The sequence below is a fragment of the Dipteris shenzhenensis genome, chromosome 16 (genome assembly GCF_047967505.1).
Source record: "Dipteris shenzhenensis isolate YYH24624 ecotype China chromosome 16, Dip_SZ_1.0, whole genome shotgun sequence".
NCBI lineage: Eukaryota > Viridiplantae > Streptophyta > Polypodiopsida > Gleicheniales > Dipteridaceae > Dipteris > Dipteris shenzhenensis.
This window is the reverse complement of record NC_141611.1, coordinates 28,771,326-28,793,543: the sequence shown is the minus strand read 5'-3', so window position 1 is coordinate 28,793,543 and position 22,218 is coordinate 28,771,326. Positions and strand designations below refer to the sequence as shown.

The window sequence follows — 22,218 nt, the reverse complement described above, 5'->3', positions numbered from 1 at the left end:
CAATAAGTTTATGGACAAAAACTATGTACAACTAGCTCTAATATCTTTAACCTATTAACCACGGACACCCCAAAAAAAAAGAGAGGACACGTGGCAGCTTGGAGGAGAAGAGCCTGCCACGTGTCACAAAGAAGGAGCTCTTGGATGGAGGCTTGGAGAGGGGAGGTGGAAAGACAAGAGGCAACTTTAGGGGCAACGAGGAGATAGAAGGCCAATGGAATGGAGGAGATGGAAGGTCTTAAAGAAGATGGAAGGTCACCTTCGGTAGGAAGGAGGAGATGGAAGGTTAATGGAATGAAAGCATGGAAGGTCTCAGAGCCATGGGTTAAGACTTAGCCAAAATTTCAAAATCCAATCCAAGTATGCAAGGTGAATTGATTAGCAATTTGAGAATCAAAGATCCACCTTCAGATGGGGAGTGGTTGAGGATGGTCATGCATCTTTGCCCGTGCAGAGCACGGGTTCAGTACTCGTCTTTCTAACAGCGATTCATTAATTTTAGAACCAAAAAGACGTCTTTCTTCAAGGTCTGCCTGGTTAGACCCCCCTGAAGCCTGAACCATCAGGCTGGAACTTGCCAACCACAGCAACAAATCCACAACCAGCCACTCGGCCCAACCTCTCCTGCACCCAAATTCACACAAAACCCAGCTACACCAACTTACATACACCACTGCACAGCTAACAGGAAGCTACAGCATTAGCTAAACCCCAAAAACAATGAAACTTTAAATAATATCCTATATTACTACCACCATGTCTCAATGTAAGTCATACTGATGGGCTGTAGAAAACGAGCAGAATCTAACAAAATTTGCTCATGCATCGTGTTTTTGATGTACATGACTCTTTTCTGTATAACAATTCAAAATGGAACATTTTAATTCCAAAGAAAATACAAAAGAGGGTATCCGTAGGGATTTCTATTTTGACAATTGATACAATGTGACCATCCTAAAATTCATTATTGCAACTGGAGGAAAACAATGGTACAATCAAGAGCCTCTTTTTTGAAGTCCACTGCCCAAAATTAAAACGTCCACATTGCTTATCTGAAAGGCTCGAATCTAAACATTACTTTTTATCAATCTCATTTTTGGGGCCGGGTTGATCTGGCATTTCAGCTTGAGCCCTCAAGGACGGCTTCTCTGCAGCCATCATCTTCTTTTCTTCCAGGCGTTGCTTTGCTTCCATCAGATCATTATAAGACTTCTGAAATAGAGACAGTACAGATTAAAATCAGAGATAAAAATTCTGAAGAAAAAAGCCATCTGCTTTAGCAGCAAACCAGATTCAAGCTAGCTAAATTATGTGTGAGGTTGTATCCAGCAAAGATCTTTTGACTTGGCATGCATACAGGAATTGTTTTAGACAAGATTACTGTAACATCCACAGACCAGAGTTCAAGATTCACCATAACATGACATCATGTTTTCCCTGCTAACTAAGAGGGCTTTCATGCCTCAGGTATGGCTCAAAATTTGACAAGCGCAACAAAACATGTCAAAAGTATTTGTATAAGATATGAGTAGGCAGGCTCAGTGCAGATATGTACCCATCCCAAGAAACAGGGGCATTGTGCCTAGTAACTGATTGGAATTGTCAGCTGGTGGTTCTCGGCAGCAACTTCTGGGTTGGCAATACTTGCCACTATGTCTAGAATACCAATTAACCAGAATTTGGAAACAGACGTAAAGAATAGCCACTAAGCAGAGGATGAAATTTCAAATTTTCAGACACAGTCCTTAAATGGATTAACTGTCAAATGACCCTATATTTTCATCAGACACACTCCTTAAATGAACCAATTGTCAATTGAACCTACAAGCTGAAATTGAATAAGATAGGTAGTGAGAGGTTAACCCCAAGGTTTTCCTTACCTTATGCGGAGTTGCTAATAATTTAAATCACTACGCCCTAACACGCCTAATAACTTGATATCACTACATTACCCAACGTAAGGATGCATCTTTAATTTGACATGTGCAGCCAAATGTCCCGAATAGTTCGCACCCTAGCTTCAAACCAATTACTATTACAATGAAGAAGAAAAAGAAGACTTCAGATCAGATCATCCAGAACAGAATAAATCACATTGCTGAGACATAGGACTGCAAGACAATGATGGGAAATGACGTCTCACCATAGCACAAAGCTTAACAGTGCTAGATCCTAGAGCCATGTGTCCTTATTGTGCTGTTATTTGTGATAGATGAAATGCTGTAGATTTTAACCAGAGATTGGCATAAATACAACTGCTGCTGCTTCCACCACCACTACTCCTAAGACTATTCCAAATTTCAGAGAAGCAGGGAAGCTTGATGGGAAGAAATATCCCGTCTAGAAGGTCAAGATTCGTACCCATCTAGTGGCTAGGAAGCTCCGGAAGATCACAACGGATTAGACCGAAGCCTCGAGACATCAAGGAAGCTTCAGGAAAGATTATGATGGCAGACAAGCTCGAAGCATGGGAGGACAAGAATGCCCAAGCCCTTGCATTGATCATAGGGACAACGGATTCTGTCGTTCCACATATACAAACAGCTGATACTTCTAGTGAGGCATACACGGCTCTTAAGGACTTGACGAGATGGACAACACGTCCAGGATCCTAGCTCTTCAACATCAGTTGTTCAACATGAACATGGAAGAAGGGGATCAAGTACATGACCATCCCATGAAGGTGAAGGTGGTCAGAGATCAGCTAGCATCAGTTGGTTAGAAAGTGGACTCAAGCCAGCTAGCACTGCTAGGCTCTGGATGCTTCCCAGGAGTTTCAAGAGGTTCGTGACGACCATGACAGCAGGAGAGAGGACCAGGCCTCATAATTCGAGGAACTCAACCCCTTGCTACTGCAAGAGGAGCCTTGGGAGAGAAACTCTAAGGCGACAACAAGAACAAAAAAGCATTTCCGGCAAAGGTCAAAGTACAATTCCAGCAAGAGTAAGTCTACAAAGTCAAGTGATGCAGGAAAAAAAAGAAGAAACCGGAACAAGAAGTGTTTCTACTGCAAGAAACCTTGGCCCCTTCGCAAAAGACTGCCGGAAGAAGAAGGCAAATCAAAAGGAGGCCAAGAGTCCAAATACGAATCAGCCAATGTGACTACAGGAGAGTTGTTCGTGGTCATTGAGCATTTCTCAGCTCATGCCGTGAGCAAACCAAGGCTGATATGTAGAGAGTGGAGTATCACGACATATATCCAACAAGAAAGGATGGTTCAAAGCCATGGAGCATGCACATCCAAACTTGAAGGTGACGGTGGGGGGACAGCAGGGCATGCCCTGTGAAGTATATTGGCAGCATGACAGACTTAGGGAGATGAGAACATAATCTCATGTGCTCTCTATGTGCCTGATCTTTGTAAGAACTTACTATTTCTAAGTCTGATGACAAGAAACAGGATGCAGGTAGAGTTAACGACAAGTCAGTCTCTTGGTATCCAAAGATACCAGAGAGATTGTGGCTCAAGGAGTTAAAGAAAATGGGCTATATAGGATCAATGCACTATTCATGGTGACAAAGAAGGCTACAATGCATCTCGAGAAATCCTACTGCGAACTTTGCATTGTTATGAGCCAATATCTTTTGAGGAATCAAAAGATATACTAGAATGGCAAGCAGCCATAAGGCTAAACGAATGCTATTTTGAAGAATGACACCTTGGACTTGGTGGACAAACCTTTCAAGAGGAAGGTGATTGGTACTAAGTGGGTATACAAAGAATGACACCTTGGACTTACTGGACAAAATTTTCCAAAGGAAGGTGATTTGTAGGACGTGGGTAAACAAAGTAAAATTCAAATCCGATGGGAATACAAGCAAGGCTGATGGAAAAGGAGCATGCTCAAGAAGAGGGTCTTGACTTTGATAAAACTTTGCCCCTACAACGGGATGGTGACAATTCGAAGGGTGATAGCCTCGGCTGCACACCATGGGTGGCCCATTTTCCAAATGGATGTTAAATCTGCATTTTAGAACGGGAACCTGGAGGTGGTATATGAGGAACAGCCACAGGGTTTTCAAGTTCCACATTCAGGTTCACAAGTTTGAAAATTAAAGAAGGCTCTGTATGAGCTGAAATTGCCCCTAGAGAACACATCAATGACTTCTTCAACAAAATTCTGGTTGTGTCGCAGTCCATAAAATGCTAATCTCTTTATCTTCTCAGGGTTCATGGGCATAGTTTTTTATAATGAGATAATTGCTTTATTGGCATGTGTGCTAACCCTAGTGGTGGAATGGCCTCATTCATACACCATCTAGTGCCCTATATTTTATCTCCTACACCCTCTGTTTTAAGGTTTCATGTGATTGAATGGTTGGGTAACTTGTCACTTCCCTTTATGATGGCCTTGGTATTTAAAAATTCCCAAAATGTCTTGTCAATTCAAGTAATCAAGTGTGTGATAAAATGGGACATAAGCTTCTTTAGCAGCCTTCGAACAGTTTCCACGAGATGACGAATCAAACATCACTCATGCTTATTGCATTTGGAAAGGGGAAGCCTATTTGCCGTGACAAGAAGTTTTTAAAAAATTGGTTTCAAGGCAAAGAGTGTAAAAAAGGGGGTAGGGGCAGGAGAGAGAGAGAGAGTAGGCTGCAAGTAGATAGGATTAGATGTCACATCAAAAGTACATTGCACATGAAGGGAGGCTACTTATATAGTACATCCTTATCCCCTTTGAAATAATCCTAACTCCCACTAAGCTGGCCAACTTTTGGCCTTCATTACAACCATCCCCACTCTATATAATTTTGTCCTCAAAATTGCAAGTGATGGTGGTTAAACTCCAAAAGCTCTATTGTAGAAAAAACATGCAAGCCACCTCGGTCAAAAGGAAAATAGGATAGTTCTTTGCCCAAGTAGAAACAGACACATAGGCAAGAAGGAATCAAAGGTAGAGCGTTTTCCTTAGTTATAAAAAATGTACATACTAAAAATTCTTTTGCTTTCCTTTGTATGGATTGCTTCTAGTTGTCCCCATTGTTGGGTGCTAGGAGCAATGGAATGGAGATGGAATGCTAAAGATGTGCAAAACATAGTTTTTTATAAAATTCATATGGTGACAGGTAGTTTCACGTAAACCATCACTGTGGGTAGAATCATACTTCAGTAGCTCTTCTTTGCATGAGTCTAAATAATCATGTGTCACCTTCAATCAATCAAACTTAGAGTTGAATTGCATTCCTCCCATGGCTGGGCTGCCAAATTTGAGCCAAATTAATCATGCATGCCGGCCTGGTGGCGTGCATAATTAATCATGAGTTTCCTTCATGCAATCAAAATTCGAGTCGTATGCTTGTGTCACATTCATGCCAGCTAGGTGGCTTCATTCCCAATTGCTGGGCCACCAAATTGATTCTCAATGATTGGTAATTAATTGCTCACTACTCTGCGTGCAAGCCTATTATTGCCATCATGGATGCAATTCAAATCATCATTACGTAGTTGATGCCATCCTTGCACACAAATAGACCTAGTTCTAGTGAAAATAAAAGCGCAAATACCATATTTACTAAAGAAATACTAGTTTTAAGATCTTTTAAGAAACACGCTCAGATAAGCCCTGCTAAGAGGTTTTTGCTCGTACAATGACACATTCAACAACTCTCAAAGACGCTACTTTCCTCTAGACTATTCTAGGCAAGCTAAGAAGGATTTAAAATTTGTAGTGTGCTGCAAGATGAAATTTTAAAAAACGATTAAGGAACCATGTCAGCAACCTAGTCTAGCCTGCAGTTTCTATTGTTGCGAGGCTCTATACTTCAGCATAACAGCATCTCAAAAACTGTCATCCTAATTTTCCATACATAAACGTAACTTAATGGTAGTCACATATTGCAGCAAGCCTTTTCAGTATTTTAAAGCATCAAACACCACCACTACCCTGCCATGTCCCTCAATAAACAATCAAATAAAAAGAAGCACTAGAAATACTCATCAAGAGAGAGCCAAAAACATACCCCTGCATTTTTTTCCTTCCAAATAATGTTCCCAACTGAGTCTCCAATCGTAAGCCCAAAAAAAATCATCCTACAAAGACAACATCAGCATTATGCCTCCTTAATATTACACTCAGCAAGAAGATGTGCGATAGTACAAGCAGAGAACATGTTCGCTCTGAATGCCACCTTGAATTGCACTTACTTTGAAATAGAAAGAAACTGTAGATTCTATAAAAACCCTAAACCTAGAACTCGGATTAAGTCCTACAGTTGTGTTGCATAGTGCCATAGGTACTATGCAAATTATTTTTGTGCACCATCCTATACACGCTTAAGGTTGACTATATTGGATCCCAGATCAACAAGTCTTTTTGAGTACTTGCTTCGGCTCACAAAAATCTCTGCAATTTGTTGCCATACTCCAATACCCAAAAAATATTGCAAACCACCCCATCTATAAGTATCCTCAGTATGTTTTATGAGAGCCTGATCATTACCCATAATGATGAGATCAACATAAAGAGTGACGAGTATGAAGTATAAAACTGTCATTTTTGCATAACATATAGACTGGGGTGTGATGTGGCCTTCAGCATTTTAACTTTGAGCGAGAGCATCTATCTTGATATATCAAGACCTGTGAGCCTGCTTGAGTCCATCGAGTAACTTGATCGTCTTACAAATGTTAGAAAAAAACTATTCACGTATCTCTAATACCACATCATGAATAGAGAGTCCCTTGCTGTAGCCAACGCCTGCAGTGGAAGACTTGTCCCAAGGTTCACACAATGCATAAAACAGATCTCAATACATCTTGAGCACACATGTTACTGCCCTAAACGATAGTTTCTCCTTTTTCAAGGCATTGTTAAGGCAATCTTTCTTTCATTGCTTGCGAGTCCATCAGATTGACAGTGCTACATATCTGTTGTATAATGACCTTTTCTGATCTTGTAATTGTTTCCCCCTTCTTTTAAGGGGCTGCAAATTGTCACATAATATAACTGGATTTCACCCCCTCTCCAAAAAGAGTGTGTGTGTGTGTGTGTGTGTGGCTATATTGATACCCCTAGCTATACTCGATCCATCTCCAACCGGGACAGCGAAACACTTCAGCTCCACCATGAAAGAGGTTAGATCAAAAGTTTCCCAAAGTAGCAAAAGGGGCGCTTGTGCACTAAGTGTGATGGTGCGCACAATTTCCTATATTGTACATTTGGAAGAATAAGGAACAAAAATCGCCACCACAGATAGGTGTTGCGAAGACAGCATAGTTTGGTCAGTGGCAGTCCCAAGCTTATGAAGAAAGTGAAGCCAGTTTCAACACATATACTTCTACATATATGGGGATATATGGAGGCTTGTCGGTCTTATTTTGTTTTCTTTCTCAATGCACCTCCAAAATTTGGTGACAGAGGGTACATAGCAGTGCTATTTATAATTGAGTTTCTCTGGGACTCCACAACAGTATATATCAGAGCATTCTCTTCATTCTGCTCCTCAGTACCTCCAACCCAGTTTGTTTTTTATCATCAGTTGAGGAAAAATGCCTTGGAGATGAAGAAACTGTGACTGGCCTAATTTACTCCATGTATGTCCAGTTATACTTCTCATTTATTTGTTATTTGATGTGTGAGTGTTTTCTGTGAGTTCTTTTTACAAGACCACACACACCGGTCATCTGCGACAAATCCAATGCATTGGTCATCTTCAGTTACAAAGACCTCTTCTTCCACGGTTTACATACCATGAGCTCATTTTCCATGGTTTATTGGATTAAGGAAATCAACAACTTTGTATTGATTTTCTAGCTTTCTAGATCTTTTGTTTTCTCTTGTTAAGATTGGAGGGTGTATGCCTGTTCCTAATTCATTCTTGCTGGTTCTATGTCAGAACTCATGCATGGTCTTGTGAACTAGCCAGCTATCTCCATCTGTTCACCATAACTTGTGGCCACCCTTGTGCTCCTTCCACAATTGTGATTTGCTTGCAGGCATTAGTGTTCACGTCTGGCACCTACAAATCATCACCACCTGCATGCGCAACTTCTAGGATCATTTATTCAATATTTTTGCACTTCTACCAATTCCAGCCTTACACCTCAAGTCAGTTCCTGTCACCAGTTCATGCCAGCACCGATTGCAAATAAGGACTTCTCATTCTAGATGCAATAGGCATCATCTAAAACTGATGCCTGCTACACCTGAGCAACATTGCTGATTGTGATTTGAGCAAGTGGGTGATCTCGCAATTGTGATGTGTCTAAAGGCATTTCTAGTAGCAATTTGGAGTCTTTACACTCTATGGCATTGTCTTCTTGAACATTTGATTCTCTTGATCTGTTGGGCTTTAGTTGGAGCATATTGTCTATGTTTGGATGTTGTTTAGAGATTCTATGTGGTGCCAACTAGATCTGCCGATACTAACAGTATTGACGTGAGAAGTCATCTCTGGCTTCTCCAAGACTATTTTGGCATATTAATTGGCAAATACACATTCTATTCCTCCTGTCTATTAAAACACATTACAATATTCATTTAGACTCTCCCAGGTTTATTGGTTCTGTCCAGAGTCAAGTATTAGAATCATGTCATGGCTTTGCTCTGGCAGGTAGGTGATCCTCAGTCGCACTCCATGTGGGTTCCAGTCTCTATTTCATGTCATGATTTCATTGTAAAAACACCTTCTGCTATAGCACGACTCTGACACGTACTGTAGGAGCGATCGCATGGGGCTGTAAATACACACGACTTTCCTAAAGTACGTGTGCATGATGAACAGGCTTTTCAACAAATGAAGCTTATTTTTCATTTGAAGGCATTATAAAAGGATTTTAATTACAGCTTTCAGTAGTGCCCCACTGAGATGAACTATTTCAAGGGGCTTGGACTGCAGGTCCATGCTGTTTTTAAACTTGATCGGCCACCTTCTTTCTACATTTATTGTCATAATGCCACATAATGACCCTTGCCCTTTTTGCAAGACTTGCTTCCACTCCTCAAGCATTATAAAATGGCTGGCATTCGTATGGCCATCACCAACTCTCTTGCATAAGAGGTTTGTGACTTTGAAGCATTCTTGAAAATTGCCATTGCCTCCCCCACGTCCTCGGCCTGCAAAAGCTTGATCACTGGCATTGTACTCCCTCCATATTCCGATTGATCTACTATTCCTCGTAGGGCGGTATATCAGTCATCTCTTACACAGTAGGCATGGCAAACATAGCCATCATGTTGAAGTTACAGACGAAGTTGCTGTAAGTGCAAGAGAATTGAAATGACTTTTTAGTCTCAATTCTACGGCGTATGGCATCAATGCGGTAAGCATCAACTAAGGCTATTTCGTGTAGTTAGGAAGGAGGAATTCATTGTTGCAAAACTTGCCCCACTGATGATATGATTGACCAGAGAGAGAGAGAGAGAGGGAGAAAGAGAGAGAGAGAGAGAGAGATGGACTGACTGAAAGGGAATGCAAGAGATTAATTGAATCAATACATGAGAACAGATGAGTAGTCCTTTCCTATGTAGCCCTCTCTAGCCAATTGTAGCCCTAATGCTAAGCCCCGCAAAGTTAGCATAATTTCACCTTCCTTATGTGAACTTCAAGTTTGGAAAGTTCGCTGAACCCCTGAGCTAACCTATCTGATGGTCGGCGTAATGGGCCGACTCTTGCAGGCCGACTTCGACTTGACACCCTCGTCCATAGTTATATCGAATTTTTGGTTTTACAGTGCAAGGAGAACCTAGAAACAGAAGGGGATGGAAAAACCGTACCCTACAAAAATTGCGTGAAATGCGAGATCCATGGGTGTTAGAGACACCCGGAAATTCCACCGGACTCGCCCAGAATTTGCGGACCAATTCGAGTAACGGTGATGACCGTATCTGTCCCCGCTGTAACTCGCCCTGTCGGAGCCATAGTTCGCCCCATAACTTCCGCGGGAAGCACCATACCGAGGTCGGGCACCCTTCTGGTGCTGCCTCTCGTGCTGCAAACCGGCACGTCCCTCCCTATTGTAGACGGCACGCTTCTTGGGGTCGCTCAAGACCTCGTACGCTTCCGAAGCCTCGCGAAAGCGTTGCGAGGCGGTTTGTTGCTGGAACGTGGGAGATTGGGGGTGACGATCAGGGTGAAAAAGGAGGGCGAGCTTACGGAAGGCCTTCTTGATGTCGTCCGAGGAGGCATCACGGGGGACGCCAAGGACTCGGTAGTAATCCATAAGGGAAGAGTGGGCATGATGCGAGCTTTGCAGCTATGGCGATGGAGCTGTCAGCTTCGAATTCAAAACGTTGCGAGCGTGGTGGCTCTTCCTCCACCCTTTTCTACGTAGCATTCCCACACGTGCCCCCGTCCCCCCCCCTACTATCCCACATCACGCTCCAGATACAAGCTAGGTTATAGGGGCCTGCCTTGTGAAGCGCTCACCTTTTGATGGTGTAAGAGGACCTCCCCGCGTCCTGCTTAACACTGGAGAGCCTGCCCACACTGGGTAGGGAAGGCTTCAAATGCAATTTGTGCCCCCCCCGTGTCCCTGCTATAATCAGCTCCCTTTTCCACCAAGTAGATCCTGCAAAGCAAGTCTCCCAACCGGTTTTGATTAGCAGGAGATAGCTCATTCAAGGCTTGTGACCTGCTATCCCAGTCTAGCATTGGAATGCTGGGCCAGAATCCTGATTTCAGCTCATGCCGAGCTAGCATTTGACTGCTAGAGCTCACAGCTGAGCCAGCATCCTTTTATCATGGGGCCTCATTTTCAGCCTAGAGCCACGAACCAACGCGGGGAAGCTCTCTGAGGAGAATATAATTTCTTCAAAAAAAAAAGGGAAAAAAATTTAGGTCGGTGGAAAACCTCAAGACCCAATACCAAAGGCATTGGTGGGCCAGTAGTATGTCACATGAGGTAGTGCTCAACTTGTTATGAGAGGCTGACACCTACTCAAAATCATGCATATTCATGCCTCTTTATTGGGTCTTCCCATGGAGAGAAAATGGGGGTTGCTGACATTGTAAAGGCACTTGCCTCTTTATCGGCCATCATGAAAGTGAGCTTTCAACACTTGGACATGTTTATCTTGGATGTGAAATTGTCCAAACTTGTTCGTAGAGGGGCTCAAGCAATTTGCATCAATTGCATCTTGGACGCCCGCAGCGTGTAAACACCCTCAGGCCCCAAATTCACACCACCTTCCCGGCCCTGGAGGATGAACAGATATAGGAGGCTAGTCGCATGGGCGTTGTAGCCAGCAAGCAACAAGTTTGTATTGATTAATCAATGACAGGAGAATTTGATGTGGACAATCCACACAAGTTCGACCACCCACAAGTGCATTTCGCGTGAATATTGTATCAGCTGCCACCCATAGCATCGCTTGGGCGGCCTTCACATGTTTTTGTGAGATGTCTGGGCCCAGCAAGCCCATTGGGCCAAGTATGATAACGCTCCTCCTCTCAACTTTTTACTCCCGCACAGGTGGTGTGAACCTGTGGGCTAACCTCCACAAAGTTGGTAGGAAGTTGAGGTGTTTCACGTGAGTGGTTATTTTGCATTGACGGAGTTTGCAACTTCCACAAAGTTGGTAGGAAGTTGAGGTGTTTCACGTGAGTGGTTATTTTGCATTGACGGAGTTTGCAACTTCCATAAGGTTGGTAGGAGGGGTGGTTTGCAACTTCCACAAAGTTGGTAGGAAGTTGAGGTGTTTCACGTGAGTGGTTATTTTGCATTGACGGAGTTTGGTTAAAAAACCAGTTGCCTAACAGATCCCTCCTTCCAAGTAGGGGCTCATGAAAAAAACAGAAGTACTCATTGTTTTGGATTGTTTCCGTGCACTTGTGGGGCCGACATGTCATCAATTCTACGCGCACATTCTGAACACCTACCTCTAGTGTCAAAAAATTAGTTGGAAAGTGAAGCAAAAGGAAACTGCAACCTGGTTTTAGCGAGCAAATCTAATTTAAAACGAGGTTTCAAACCAGGCTAAGAGGAGGATGGGGAGAAAGGTCAAGGGAGATGAAAACACCAAGAGCATTGTGGGGGGAGGAGGAACTCTCAAATCTAATTTAAAACGAGATTTCAAACCAGGCTAAGAGGAGGATGGGGAGAAAGGTCAAGGGAGATGAAAACACCAAGAGCATTGTGGGGGGAGGAGGAACTCTATTAGAAAAGAAATATGCAATGAGGCTATACATCTCAGTGCATGTCTTTGCACAGTGCATCTAGATGGGAAGGGGTATCTTTGATCATGTGGCATATGGGATAGATTGCATCAAGAGAAAGTGGTATTCGCTTAGTGGGTATGTCGATAGTAAAGTAAACCTCATCCCCTATTTCTAGGTAGGAAGATTCATGTGCTTATGTAATTTTCCATTTTTATAATGTATACAACTAACTAGATGCCTTGCTGGCTACTCACATAGTTCTTTAGTATCAACTTGAACTATGCGTACCTATCTTGATGATGCAGTCATGGGGCCATCCAAGTGGAAATGTGAGAGCTTGCACCTCAGCCATGAACCCTTGACCCATTTATTGTACATCATTCTCTCCACATCCCTTTTTTAAATAGAAGAATTTTTTAAAACAAACATCTAGTGTGGAAAGTGAGTTTTCCAACATTTATTTCTCGACCACTTGCACTTGGATACTTCTCTTTTATGAAAAGACCAACACCTAGTTTCAAGAAGTCAATTTCGAAGACTTGAACACACACAAGCACATACACACTAGACTTAGTCTATTTCATCCACTATTTAAGTTTACTTATTCATAAACAAGCCCACATTCCTTGCATTAACTTCGTCATTGTGAGCTTGGGCTCTTCAAATTTTGTCACATTAAAATGTTATTCTTCAGTCTTCATTACAATGTATATTTATTATTTATAATATGTTCTTTTTCGAAAATGACAATTACTTTGTGCAACAATCAACCACATGGGAATAGGAGTGCTCATGAGAGAGGAACTCAAGTTCCTACCCTTCGATTCATAAAAAGCTACGAATGCTAGTAAATAGTTTGAACTTTGAACATGAACGATGATATTCAAGAATCCTCGATCAATAAAGTTGTGACTTGTAAGTTGTTCTTGTCACGACCATTAACTAAAGTGTCGATCATGATGGGCAAGAGGGTCCTATCACCATTTTGGTGGTTGATCTCACATAGTTGGCAAGGACAAGGTTCAAAGTCATCATTGGAATCACATTGATTATTATGGTGGCGCTTTTGTAAATATTGCAAATTTATTGATCATCAAGTCGATTTTTTTCTTTTGCTGAAGGGAAGAGTCAATTCCTCCCAAGTATGAAAGCACAATAGGTGCCGTATGATTTCTATGAGCCACTGGATAAGAGGACAAAAGGGCGCTATGTTCTTTACTCCATGTTCACCTTCAACTCTTACGCACACGATCCTTTTCTTATCCAACTCTATGCCAATCGTCCACTTCCTCTATCAATTTCTAGTTCAATGGGTGATCCCAAAATTACAGCATTGGGAATAGTTGGTCCTTGAAAATTGCATAGCCAACATTGACACCCCATGTGCATGATCATAACCCAAAGTGGAGCACTACAAAATATTGTCTTAGATTGTGTAAAAATGTGAGAGGAAAGAGTCGGATTCCTATGGTTGAGGAACTGTAAGAAGATAATAAACGATTTTTATTGACCATAAAATTAAGAGGTAGGTGAGATCCTTAGAAAGGTTAAAAAACTCAATTTTCCAGCAAATAAAGCAAGTGGGCTCTCGACACAAAATAGCACGTAAGACTCCCATTATTATATTGTGCCCCATCATTGCCACCATTTATAATAAGGGGGCATGGGTGCCACTAGCACTACCTTTAAATTTTAAAGGGAGAAAGCCAAATAAATATTCATAGTAAACAAAGCATCCAAGAAGCATTTGACATCTGGCAATATATTCAAAATTTTGAAACCCTTAACTCCCTCACATCAAATGGGCACTTCCAAAAAGGTGGTGCTAACAAGCAAAATTCTACTATCACAAAGAAAGCCAAATAAATATTCATAGTAAACAAAGCATCCAAGAAGCATTTAACATCTGGCAAAATATTCAAAATTTTGAAACCTCTTCTTAACTCCCTCACATCAAATGGGCACTACCAAAAAGGTGGTGCTCACAAGCAAAAATCTACTATCACAATACATGTGTTTGGGTAATGGTGTGAGGCGACTAGAATCGTCCCTATTTAAACACTCCTTACTCCCTAATGGCTCTCACCTAATTCGTCCATTAGTTTGCTCATCTATACTTTCCATCTACCTATTCTAAAGGACCTTGATCTCAACAAATTATTCTCTACATATAACTTGACCTAAGGAGAAACCTAATTGAAAAGGCCTTTGCTTTCAATGGAGAAATTCAATTGATTCCTTGGGTGAAAAAGTGGAGATAGTCCCATTAAGCCAAGGTAAAAGAGGTAGCTTCAAATTTTCATGCAAAGGGGGAACTCTAACTCATAAGGACTTTCCATTATAACTTAGTCTACATGAAGATGCCGTGAAGGGTTTTAATTTCTTAGCCTCATAAATAAGAGGGGAAGGACTCCATCCAAAGAGACACTTGGCCCAGTGTCAACAAACTAATATGGCATGTCCACTAATATCGCACTGAACTAAAGGTAGCATTCAGGAAAAAAACTCTACTCTGGAAGTCAACAATCAAAAGTATTCGATATAAAAGTATTACAAATCAACAATCAAAAGTATCTGATATAGAAGTAAACTTGCTTTAAACAGAGATACAGAGGATGACATTAGCCAACATGGTGAAAAAGTCAGCCTGCAACATTCATCCTAGCCTTCTCACTGCTATGTTCAGGAAAGCAACGTCCTGCCAAAACACCATGCTGCCCCTTTGGCTTGCAAAATATGGCACCACAGCCACCCAATTTAAAATTCTGCCACTCCCTTGTCTCACTCATTGGCGTTACATTTCCAAATATTGAAGAGAAAGATCTCAACAGTTGAATGAGCAATGACTTGAATCCTTGCTTCAAGTTTCCTCCAACTTCACAGCGTGATATGAGAAGCATGATGAACACATATGCACCAGGAACCATTCTGTTTTTCAAATATGTTAGTAGCAAATTGCTTTCCCCAGCTATTACCACCGCTTCGTACAACCTCCAAGCATGTAACAAAGGCCAAGTTTCCTTTCACATGAACATCCATGTTTTGTAAGTCAATCCTCAATGGCAATGCTATTTCAGGTCCGAGCATTAATTCCCAACTTGCCATAACCAGATCGTAGCCAGATATACGACCTGCTCCTGGGTGTATACAATGAACATTGTCTCCTCGTGCCCATATGCTCTGCATGAGCTTCAAATCCCCTAGTTCAAATGCTTTATAAAATTTTGCATTAGCAGCAATCACTCCAGCCCTATTATCCTCTTGTAAAGCTCGGAGTTCATCTCTCAGTTTGGCAGCTTTTGTGTAGTTCTCAGAACTGATAGCAGCCTGCAATTCTGCTTCAAGTGTGTACTCATCTGCCTGAACAAGGTTTTCATTTCCATACCTTCCGTCTGAATCACCAGTAAGACCCTTTGAGCATCTTACACAGGAAAAGTGATTTGGTTCTATTTTAAGAACTGTGCTGCATTCATCAAAATATGAGAGGAATGTGAGATCATAGTCACTGACAAGAACCACATTAATCTAATAAGCTGGTAAATGGACCAAACTTCAGATTGCCTTGGAAGAGAAAAGAGCCTTAATACAATAGACAAGTGCACAACACCCAAATCCACATATCACAAAGGGGCTGGACATTTCTGCAAAGACAAAATACCAAAAATTGATCAAAAAAGGAAAATATATTATGAATAGAGAAAAAGCATTGTCGAGCTTCCATTAATTCCCTACTATTACCCCTTTTTAAAAACCAACCCTTTTGAATTCAACATGGAAGCATGCACCCATAATAACTATAAAAGCAAAACAGTCCTCCTGTTAGAAATGACCCAACACAGGGTACGCACAGCGGAAGACTGATAGTAATGCCCAGGAGATCACACAGTGTGATGTGGGGTGTGGAATCACAAACTTCTTCAACTTATGTGCATAGAATAAATGTGCAAACTCATCAATAGACAATGAACCAACCAGATAGAGAAACCACCAAAATAATATATTTCCGTCCAAAGCTATGGACACAATACAAAAGAGATAGATCCAGAGTCCCACCAATGGTGTGGTCCTCTGATCTTACCACAAGGTCCTTCTCCAATCTGCCAGTTATCTCTAGACTTGAGCCCGTGTGCTCCACCTCGAGCTTCTGTAGACTATTTGTCCAGATCCCTTCCACCTTGCTGTCTTTGCACCAGCCTAGATGGGCAGCACTCTGAGCTAGGTCTGCAGCTCTACAGCCCACTTGAATCCTCCTGGATAGAGGCTCACAGGTGGCTGTTCTGCTGCTCTTTCTGCTCCCTGAATTGCTGCTCCAAGTGATGATTTATGAGGGCACAAAGGCCCTCCTTATATAGGCCCTTCAAGGGCTGCAAAAAACCGACCAGCAGCAGCATTCTGGCCGACCCAAGCAGGCCGACCAGTCTGCTGCAAAACCAGCCCTTTAAGGGCTCCAAAACTGGGGCTGGCTGCCCCATATCTTCATGCAGGTTCCAGCCTTGGTTTGGCCCTTCAACCAGGTCTGGTTGGCTGGCTGTATCTAGCCCAACCAGCCTGTCTAGTCAGGCCTTCTCCTCTGCTGTCCACCCGCAATCTCTGCTTCACCACTTGCAAGCTCTGTTGCAGGTCATATACCTGCCCACAAGCGATGCCACGTGGCTCGCCTTTCTCCTGGGTATTCTCCGCTATTTGGTGCTGCTCCAAACAAGCCTATGACAGGCCAGATCCAAGCTAGACCTCCATAGCCAACTTTCCGTCCATTTGTTGCAGCTACCATGGCTCCTCCAGGTTCTTCTTTCTTTCTCTGATCTCTGCCCCCATGGCAGCCAACTTGCTGCCCATGTGGCCATCCCTCAGGACCCAGGTTCACCCCCCCATGCTCTCCTCATATGGGAGCTTACAGATGGGGAGGTGACCATTCCAACACCTCCAATAGGGCAATTCATTGTGACATCGCTCACAAACTCACTGTTAGAGGCTCTTGCTCACCACCTAGCCTTTGAAGACTTGACCCACACCCCCATACCTCCTATTGTTAGAGGCATTTTGTTGCCACCCCCAGTCCAGTGGTCACATTATAACTGGGGTCCTCAGTCCAATTAGGACATGAGGCCCTCTTAGGAGACCTAGTGCAGTATTAAATGTTTTACTATCCTAAGTAGGCAAAACTAGCCTTGACTTTGGGAGTAGTTGGATGATGGATCACTGCCCACCTGTGAGTCCCTATGTAAGCTACAATAGGGCAAGACTTCTGCAACAGTCATGGGTATGAAAGAGGATGCCATATGGGGCACATTGAGTGGTGCCACATGGGCAAATCTAGGAGAAAAGGGAGCTGTGCATGGGAGCGAGCAAAGGGCCACAATGCAGAGCTGTTTGGGGCTTTACAGACACCAGACAAAGTCTGCCAGGTAAATAGAAGCAGCCGGCCGACATGTGCAGGTGGGGTCCATTACAGATTGTGTCAAGCATCCTTCAAACCCAGTTAGCCAATTTGGGGAAGGGGGGAGATCATCCCGTAATCCCTATAAATAGGGGGCCTTTGCCCTATGCCCTTATCCACTGACAAGATGTTGACGCTCCCAGAGAACACATGGCCAAACAGAGGGTAAGGCAGAGTTTTGGAGCAGCATAGGAGCCCTGTCTTGGGAGGCACACATCTCAGAAATCTGCGTGTATGGCCAGAGGATGGTGCAACTTTTGTATTTAGTTTGGCCTATTTAGATGCGATATACTATATGGTATAATGGCTGCCAATTTGCTGTACACACTTCTTCAGATCTAAATGTTTGCTTGGAGTTTAATGTACTAAATTAAAATGAACTCCACTAGAGGAGGTTCAAGAGCATAAAGATGAAAATAATTATAATTATGAAAATCGTTTTAACATCCCCTACCCAGGTCTAGTGAACAACTGACCCTGGTGGCAAAACAACCCATAACGGTTGGAGCTAGCAGCTCACCTCCCAGCCGTAGGCTCAGTACGTCAAGCCACCCCCGAGCCTGAGTTCTAGACCACCGCAGAGAGCCAGCCAGCCTCAAGGTCTAGACATGCGTCCCATAAGACATGCCCTTTCCTCTCGCTGCAGCTCCCAGGCCAGCAGGTCTACGTCCTAAGGAGAGCACTCCCTGGGACCACTGTTACTGAGCTCCTGACCCATCTATCTTTAGCAGAGAGCCTTGACATTAGCATGCATGCCCAAAGTAGCTTAACATTACTTGGGGGACACACTTTGCCAAGTTTAACTCAGTCATGTCAAGATTAGCTAGCCTATGGCATGGCTCTATTTATCCAAGCCCTAAGCAGGCTAGCTCAATCTATGAGATCTAAACCTCATCCATGCTAGCTCTGGTCACACCCTAGGTCATTCCAAACCCTGAGTTCAACCACGTTCTAACCTTAGATCCTATCCAAGATCTCAGATTAGTTTGACCCTGGCTTTGGTGAAGCCCAAGCTCTTGTTAGTCCTGTTATGGACGTTGCATTCTCCCACCCTTAAAATAGCTTTGTACAGGCATAATTCATTATCGAAAAATTGAACCAACTATACTTTTCAGTCAAATGTTTGATTCGCAAGGTAGTATCACTCAAGTATCCTTTTCAAAGGAATTCGGAATCTAGACATTTACCAAGCATGGTAAATGGAGAAGTATCAACTCTAGACTCTTATGGGTAAACTCAAAAATTGATTCCGAATCCCTTACTTAATTCCCTCTTACTTAATTCTCAGTAGTGCAGATACTATACCGAATCCGGATATACTAAGTCCTATTTTAGATCTAGATTCTATAAATTTATCTGTAGGGTAATATCTGCGCTGCCATCCCTCAAGATCCATCTGAATACCTGCAGGTACAAGACAAGACTTAGTGCACTTGGCAGATAACAAATCCACTTACAACACTAATATAACTTTCTTAACAGAAAGTTAAATGTGACTCACTTACAAAAATCATTTAGTAAGATACCCGTCACCTTACCCAACATGTTTTGGGTGAATACATCCCATCGGTAGGTCTTTTCAGACACACTCACCAAGAGGTAATGCAAGATACGACAAGGTATTAAGTAGCTGAAATCCTCAGCCAGAACATTAGCTCTTCATCAGCTTCACTAATGCTAGTAAGATCTTGAAACTTATACAATTATTGATGTTAAGGGTCCATTGGTAATGGTCCTGAAATTCTGCCACTCAGGAACTGCTCACGTCCTCTCTCCCTTTGCCCAGCCCCCTCTCCTATCCCGCTACCTCTCCCTCTCCTATGCCGCTTCGTCTCTAGCCGCTCCCTCTTCTCTCTCTCCACTCAACCCTCTACCTCTCCACCCTCTTCTCTCCCTCTCCCCCCTCTATCTCCCAAGACTCGGTATTTATAGACCCGACACGATTTTTAGAGAATTCCTCTCGTGCAGCTTCTGGAGACTTCCTCTCGGTCAGCTTCTGGAGACTTCCTCTCGCGCACTCAAAAACCTTAATCGACGCTAATCAACACATAACTTTTATACCACTCCCCTCACTAATTAAATAAATTTTCATTTTTTCCTCGCTGGGGGTCCGTATTAGTTGACCCTTTGATTTTCACTCTTGAGAAAGCTCCACTACTCTCCAGCGATGGCGCAGCTGAAAGCCTTTTCCACATCCCTCAACCCGTCTCCTTCCAAAGACCTTACAACCCTCAAGATCATAGGCCGAGACTGAAGTCATTTGAGTACGCTCGAAAAATTAGCGCAGCATTCCCACCATCTAGGTTTGTTGATCTTTGATTCTTATTTCTCTTTTAGTTTTTCCTTTTTAGCAATCATCCATGCATTCTGTCAGTAAATTTTCCACCCTAACTAAGAGCTGACTCTTAGAACAAGCCTTATTTCTTACAACATTACAGTACAAATAGTAGATTCATCTGTTAAATAGATCTGCCTCAACATCTATATCTTTTGTTTCGCTTGAGCTCTTTTCTTTCTATTTTAACAGTGAAAGAAGCTCAGACATGGAGACTCGTCTCTCACAGGGTTGTTCTTTGGTCTTTGGTCTGATTGTTAGGCTAGCGTCTCAAAGCATGCTTTTGAACTAATTCAGACTCATGATATTTTTTCAATCTCGAAATAAAGCGCAAATAGTTGCATTCCAAGCCAGATGTTGCCAGGCCAGGTGTTGCCAGGCTAGGTGTCGTGGGTTCTGTTTTGAGTAGTAGGCCAGGTGTTGTGGGTGCTGTCTTAAATAGTGCCGTCCTTCTTGCTTCTTCACTTGATACAGGCTTGAAAATCACCTTCCGTCGCTCCTCGGGCTAAAGAGCTATTCAAGAAATTAGTAAAGTCATGGGAGGGACTGCATACCTCTGAATTTTTACGATTGGATATATTCTAGTCTTACAAAGGTAGGGAGAGGGAGGGAAGCCCATAGTGTGACTTGGGTTTCGGAAGTAATAGATGGTCGTGTATCAGTATTGCAAGAGCATTAAATCTGCTTTGGTGAGATATTTAAATATGCTTCTTGTGTGCAATAGGCTTGCTATTCCTAACATAACTTGAGACTCTCTTGCAATCTTGATTTGAGCGTGGGCTCCTATCTACAAAATAATATCACTTCCACTGAAGCACGCACAAATATTCCTTTGTATTAACTCACGGAACTATAGCGTCTCCACGTTGTGTTGAAAGAATGGATAGATTTTGTGGTTCCATAGATTATGGGTCTTTATTTGGTGCAATTGTGCACTTTCCTATCTCCGTTGATGGTCCATTGTGCTTCCTTCGTTCAACTTTCCTATGCGAGGTTAGTGACAGTTGAAACGTAAGTGTGGTGTTTTACAGCATAGGGCTGCCTTGACCTTGGGGGAGCCTGGTTCTGCTGCCCCTTTAAAGGTCTTGTAATTATTTCCATATCGTCAGGCGGGGCAAACTCTGGCTTTTACATAGAAACTATGTCACGACCTCCGCCGGTGGTCATGATTCGGACAGTAAGCTCCTGTCCCGGCTTGAAGACCTTTTCGAGGAGAACTCCACCGCCGGAAACACCTAGTCTCTCGCTGGAAGATAAGCCGTCCTGCCACTCGGCATACTCAAAAAGAAGCCCACAGGCATCACGCTCTTGACAATGGCCTGGTAAGTCCCTGGCGCACCTTTTTGCAGGAGCTTGTGCTCTGCTAGATCAATTTGTTCTTCCTCATAATCATAGTTATCCCTACTAGCGTGTAAGCGCATACTCCTTTCCACTAGGTAAGTAGACAGACAAGGCGCACCTAAAGTAAGGGACTTCGGCGGCATATGCACAGGCCTTTGAGAGACCTTCCCTTTCATGGAGGAAAGAAGAGTTCGCGGAATACAAGGAGCGGAGAGTCTCTGAATCTTGGAAGCGACGGGTGCCGATAGGAGCTGCGTACACGATCCAAAGAAGCCGGCTTTGAAAGTCGAGTCGGAGAGGAGCGTGGCATTGTCGCAGGCCAAGGAACCTGGAGGAGCCATGGTAGATGTCTGGGGGGAGTGGAAAGGTAGAAAGAGCAGGCAAATGAGAGAAAATGGACGAGGAAAAGGTTTTAGGAAGTGCAGACACACACCTGGAGAGATGAGAAAGATACAGAGAACCAGAAAAACACGCAAGCTAGCAAGAGGGGAACATAAAGATATTCCCCTAACCCACCCTAACCATTTTGTCCTCCTTCCTTTTGCACGAGTTTGGTTGGGAACTGGTGGTTTTTGTGTGTTGCTCGTCAAGTTCACCACATAAGTGTTACCCAAGTGTTAGTTTATGGTTAGTGGAAAGGGTGGCGTTATTGGGGTTCCTCAAGTTTGACCCGGTTAGTTGAAGCCTTCGGGTCACTTGAGAGGTCAGAATTGTCGGCATAGGGTTTCTTAGTCCTTGTGTAAAACCTGAAATTCGTGCGAAGTCAGTATACGCCAATCTTGCTCAACAGTGGATTTCTTAGCCTCTTAAAAGACTTGCGGGTTTTCTTTGCGCTTTCATGGTACATTGTGCATTTGCATTATACTTTCTTATAGGCTGGGTTCACACCATCCCCCCAACGCCCCTCCTGAAGAAGGAAATAGAACTACACGATGGCCGTCGAGTGTGCCAGCCAAGCGACTACTAATTCATGTCGCCAACTTGTGATTGGTGTAGCGATTGG

The 22,218-nt window shown here is 43.0% G+C and overlaps 3 protein-coding genes across 3 annotated transcripts; all 3 read right to left on the bottom strand.

The window, feature by feature from the left end:
- Positions 1-865: 865 nt before the first annotated feature.
- On the bottom strand, positions 866-10,277 carry LOC147892794 (Chaperone DnaJ-domain superfamily protein). Its single transcript, XM_087387519.1, has 3 exons — positions 9,720-10,277; positions 5,965-6,034; positions 866-1,212 (listed from the first exon to the last, which is right to left on the bottom strand). The coding sequence occupies exons 1-3, from the start codon at positions 10,163-10,165 to the stop codon at positions 1,075-1,077; spliced, it is 654 nt and encodes a 217-aa protein (XP_087243645.1). The 5' UTR covers positions 10,166-10,277; the 3' UTR covers positions 866-1,074.
- A 4,358-nt stretch (positions 10,278-14,635) lies between these two features.
- LOC147892793 (Nuclear transport factor 2 (NTF2) family protein) lies at positions 14,636-16,873 on the bottom strand. The gene is made up of 3 exons (XM_087386789.1): positions 16,732-16,873; positions 15,727-15,743; positions 14,636-15,627 (listed from the first exon to the last, which is right to left on the bottom strand). Exons 1-3 carry the CDS (start codon positions 16,871-16,873, stop codon positions 14,980-14,982), a joined length of 807 nt encoding a protein of 268 aa, XP_087242915.1. The 3' UTR covers positions 14,636-14,979.
- A 2,583-nt stretch (positions 16,874-19,456) lies between these two features.
- Positions 19,457-21,694, bottom strand: LOC147892792 (uncharacterized). The gene is made up of 2 exons (XM_087386738.1): positions 21,649-21,694; positions 19,457-21,565 (listed from the first exon to the last, which is right to left on the bottom strand). Exon 2 carries the CDS (start codon positions 21,554-21,556, stop codon positions 21,110-21,112), a length of 447 nt encoding a protein of 148 aa, XP_087242864.1. The 5' UTR covers positions 21,557-21,565; positions 21,649-21,694; the 3' UTR covers positions 19,457-21,109.
- Positions 21,695-22,218: the final 524 nt, after the last annotated feature.

Coding starts and splice junctions, on each gene's coding strand:
- LOC147892794 (XM_087387519.1), bottom strand. CDS start 10,165: ATGGATTACTACCGAGTCCTTGGCGTCCCCCGTGATGCCTCCTCGGAC. Junction 6,035..9,719: donor TTTCACGCAATTTTTGTAGG/GTACGGTTTTTC, acceptor TTGTCTTTGTAG/GATGATTTTTTTTGGGCTTA. Junction 1,213..5,964: donor GGAAGGAAAAAAATGCAGGG/GTATGTTTTTGG, acceptor TCTCTATTTCAG/AAGTCTTATAATGATCTGAT.
- LOC147892793 (XM_087386789.1), bottom strand. CDS start 16,873: ATGGTAGCTGCAACAAATGGACGGAAAGTTGGCTATGGAGGTCTAGCT.
- LOC147892792 (XM_087386738.1), bottom strand. CDS start 21,556: ATGGCTCCTCCAGGTTCCTTGGCCTGCGACAATGCCACGCTCCTCTCC.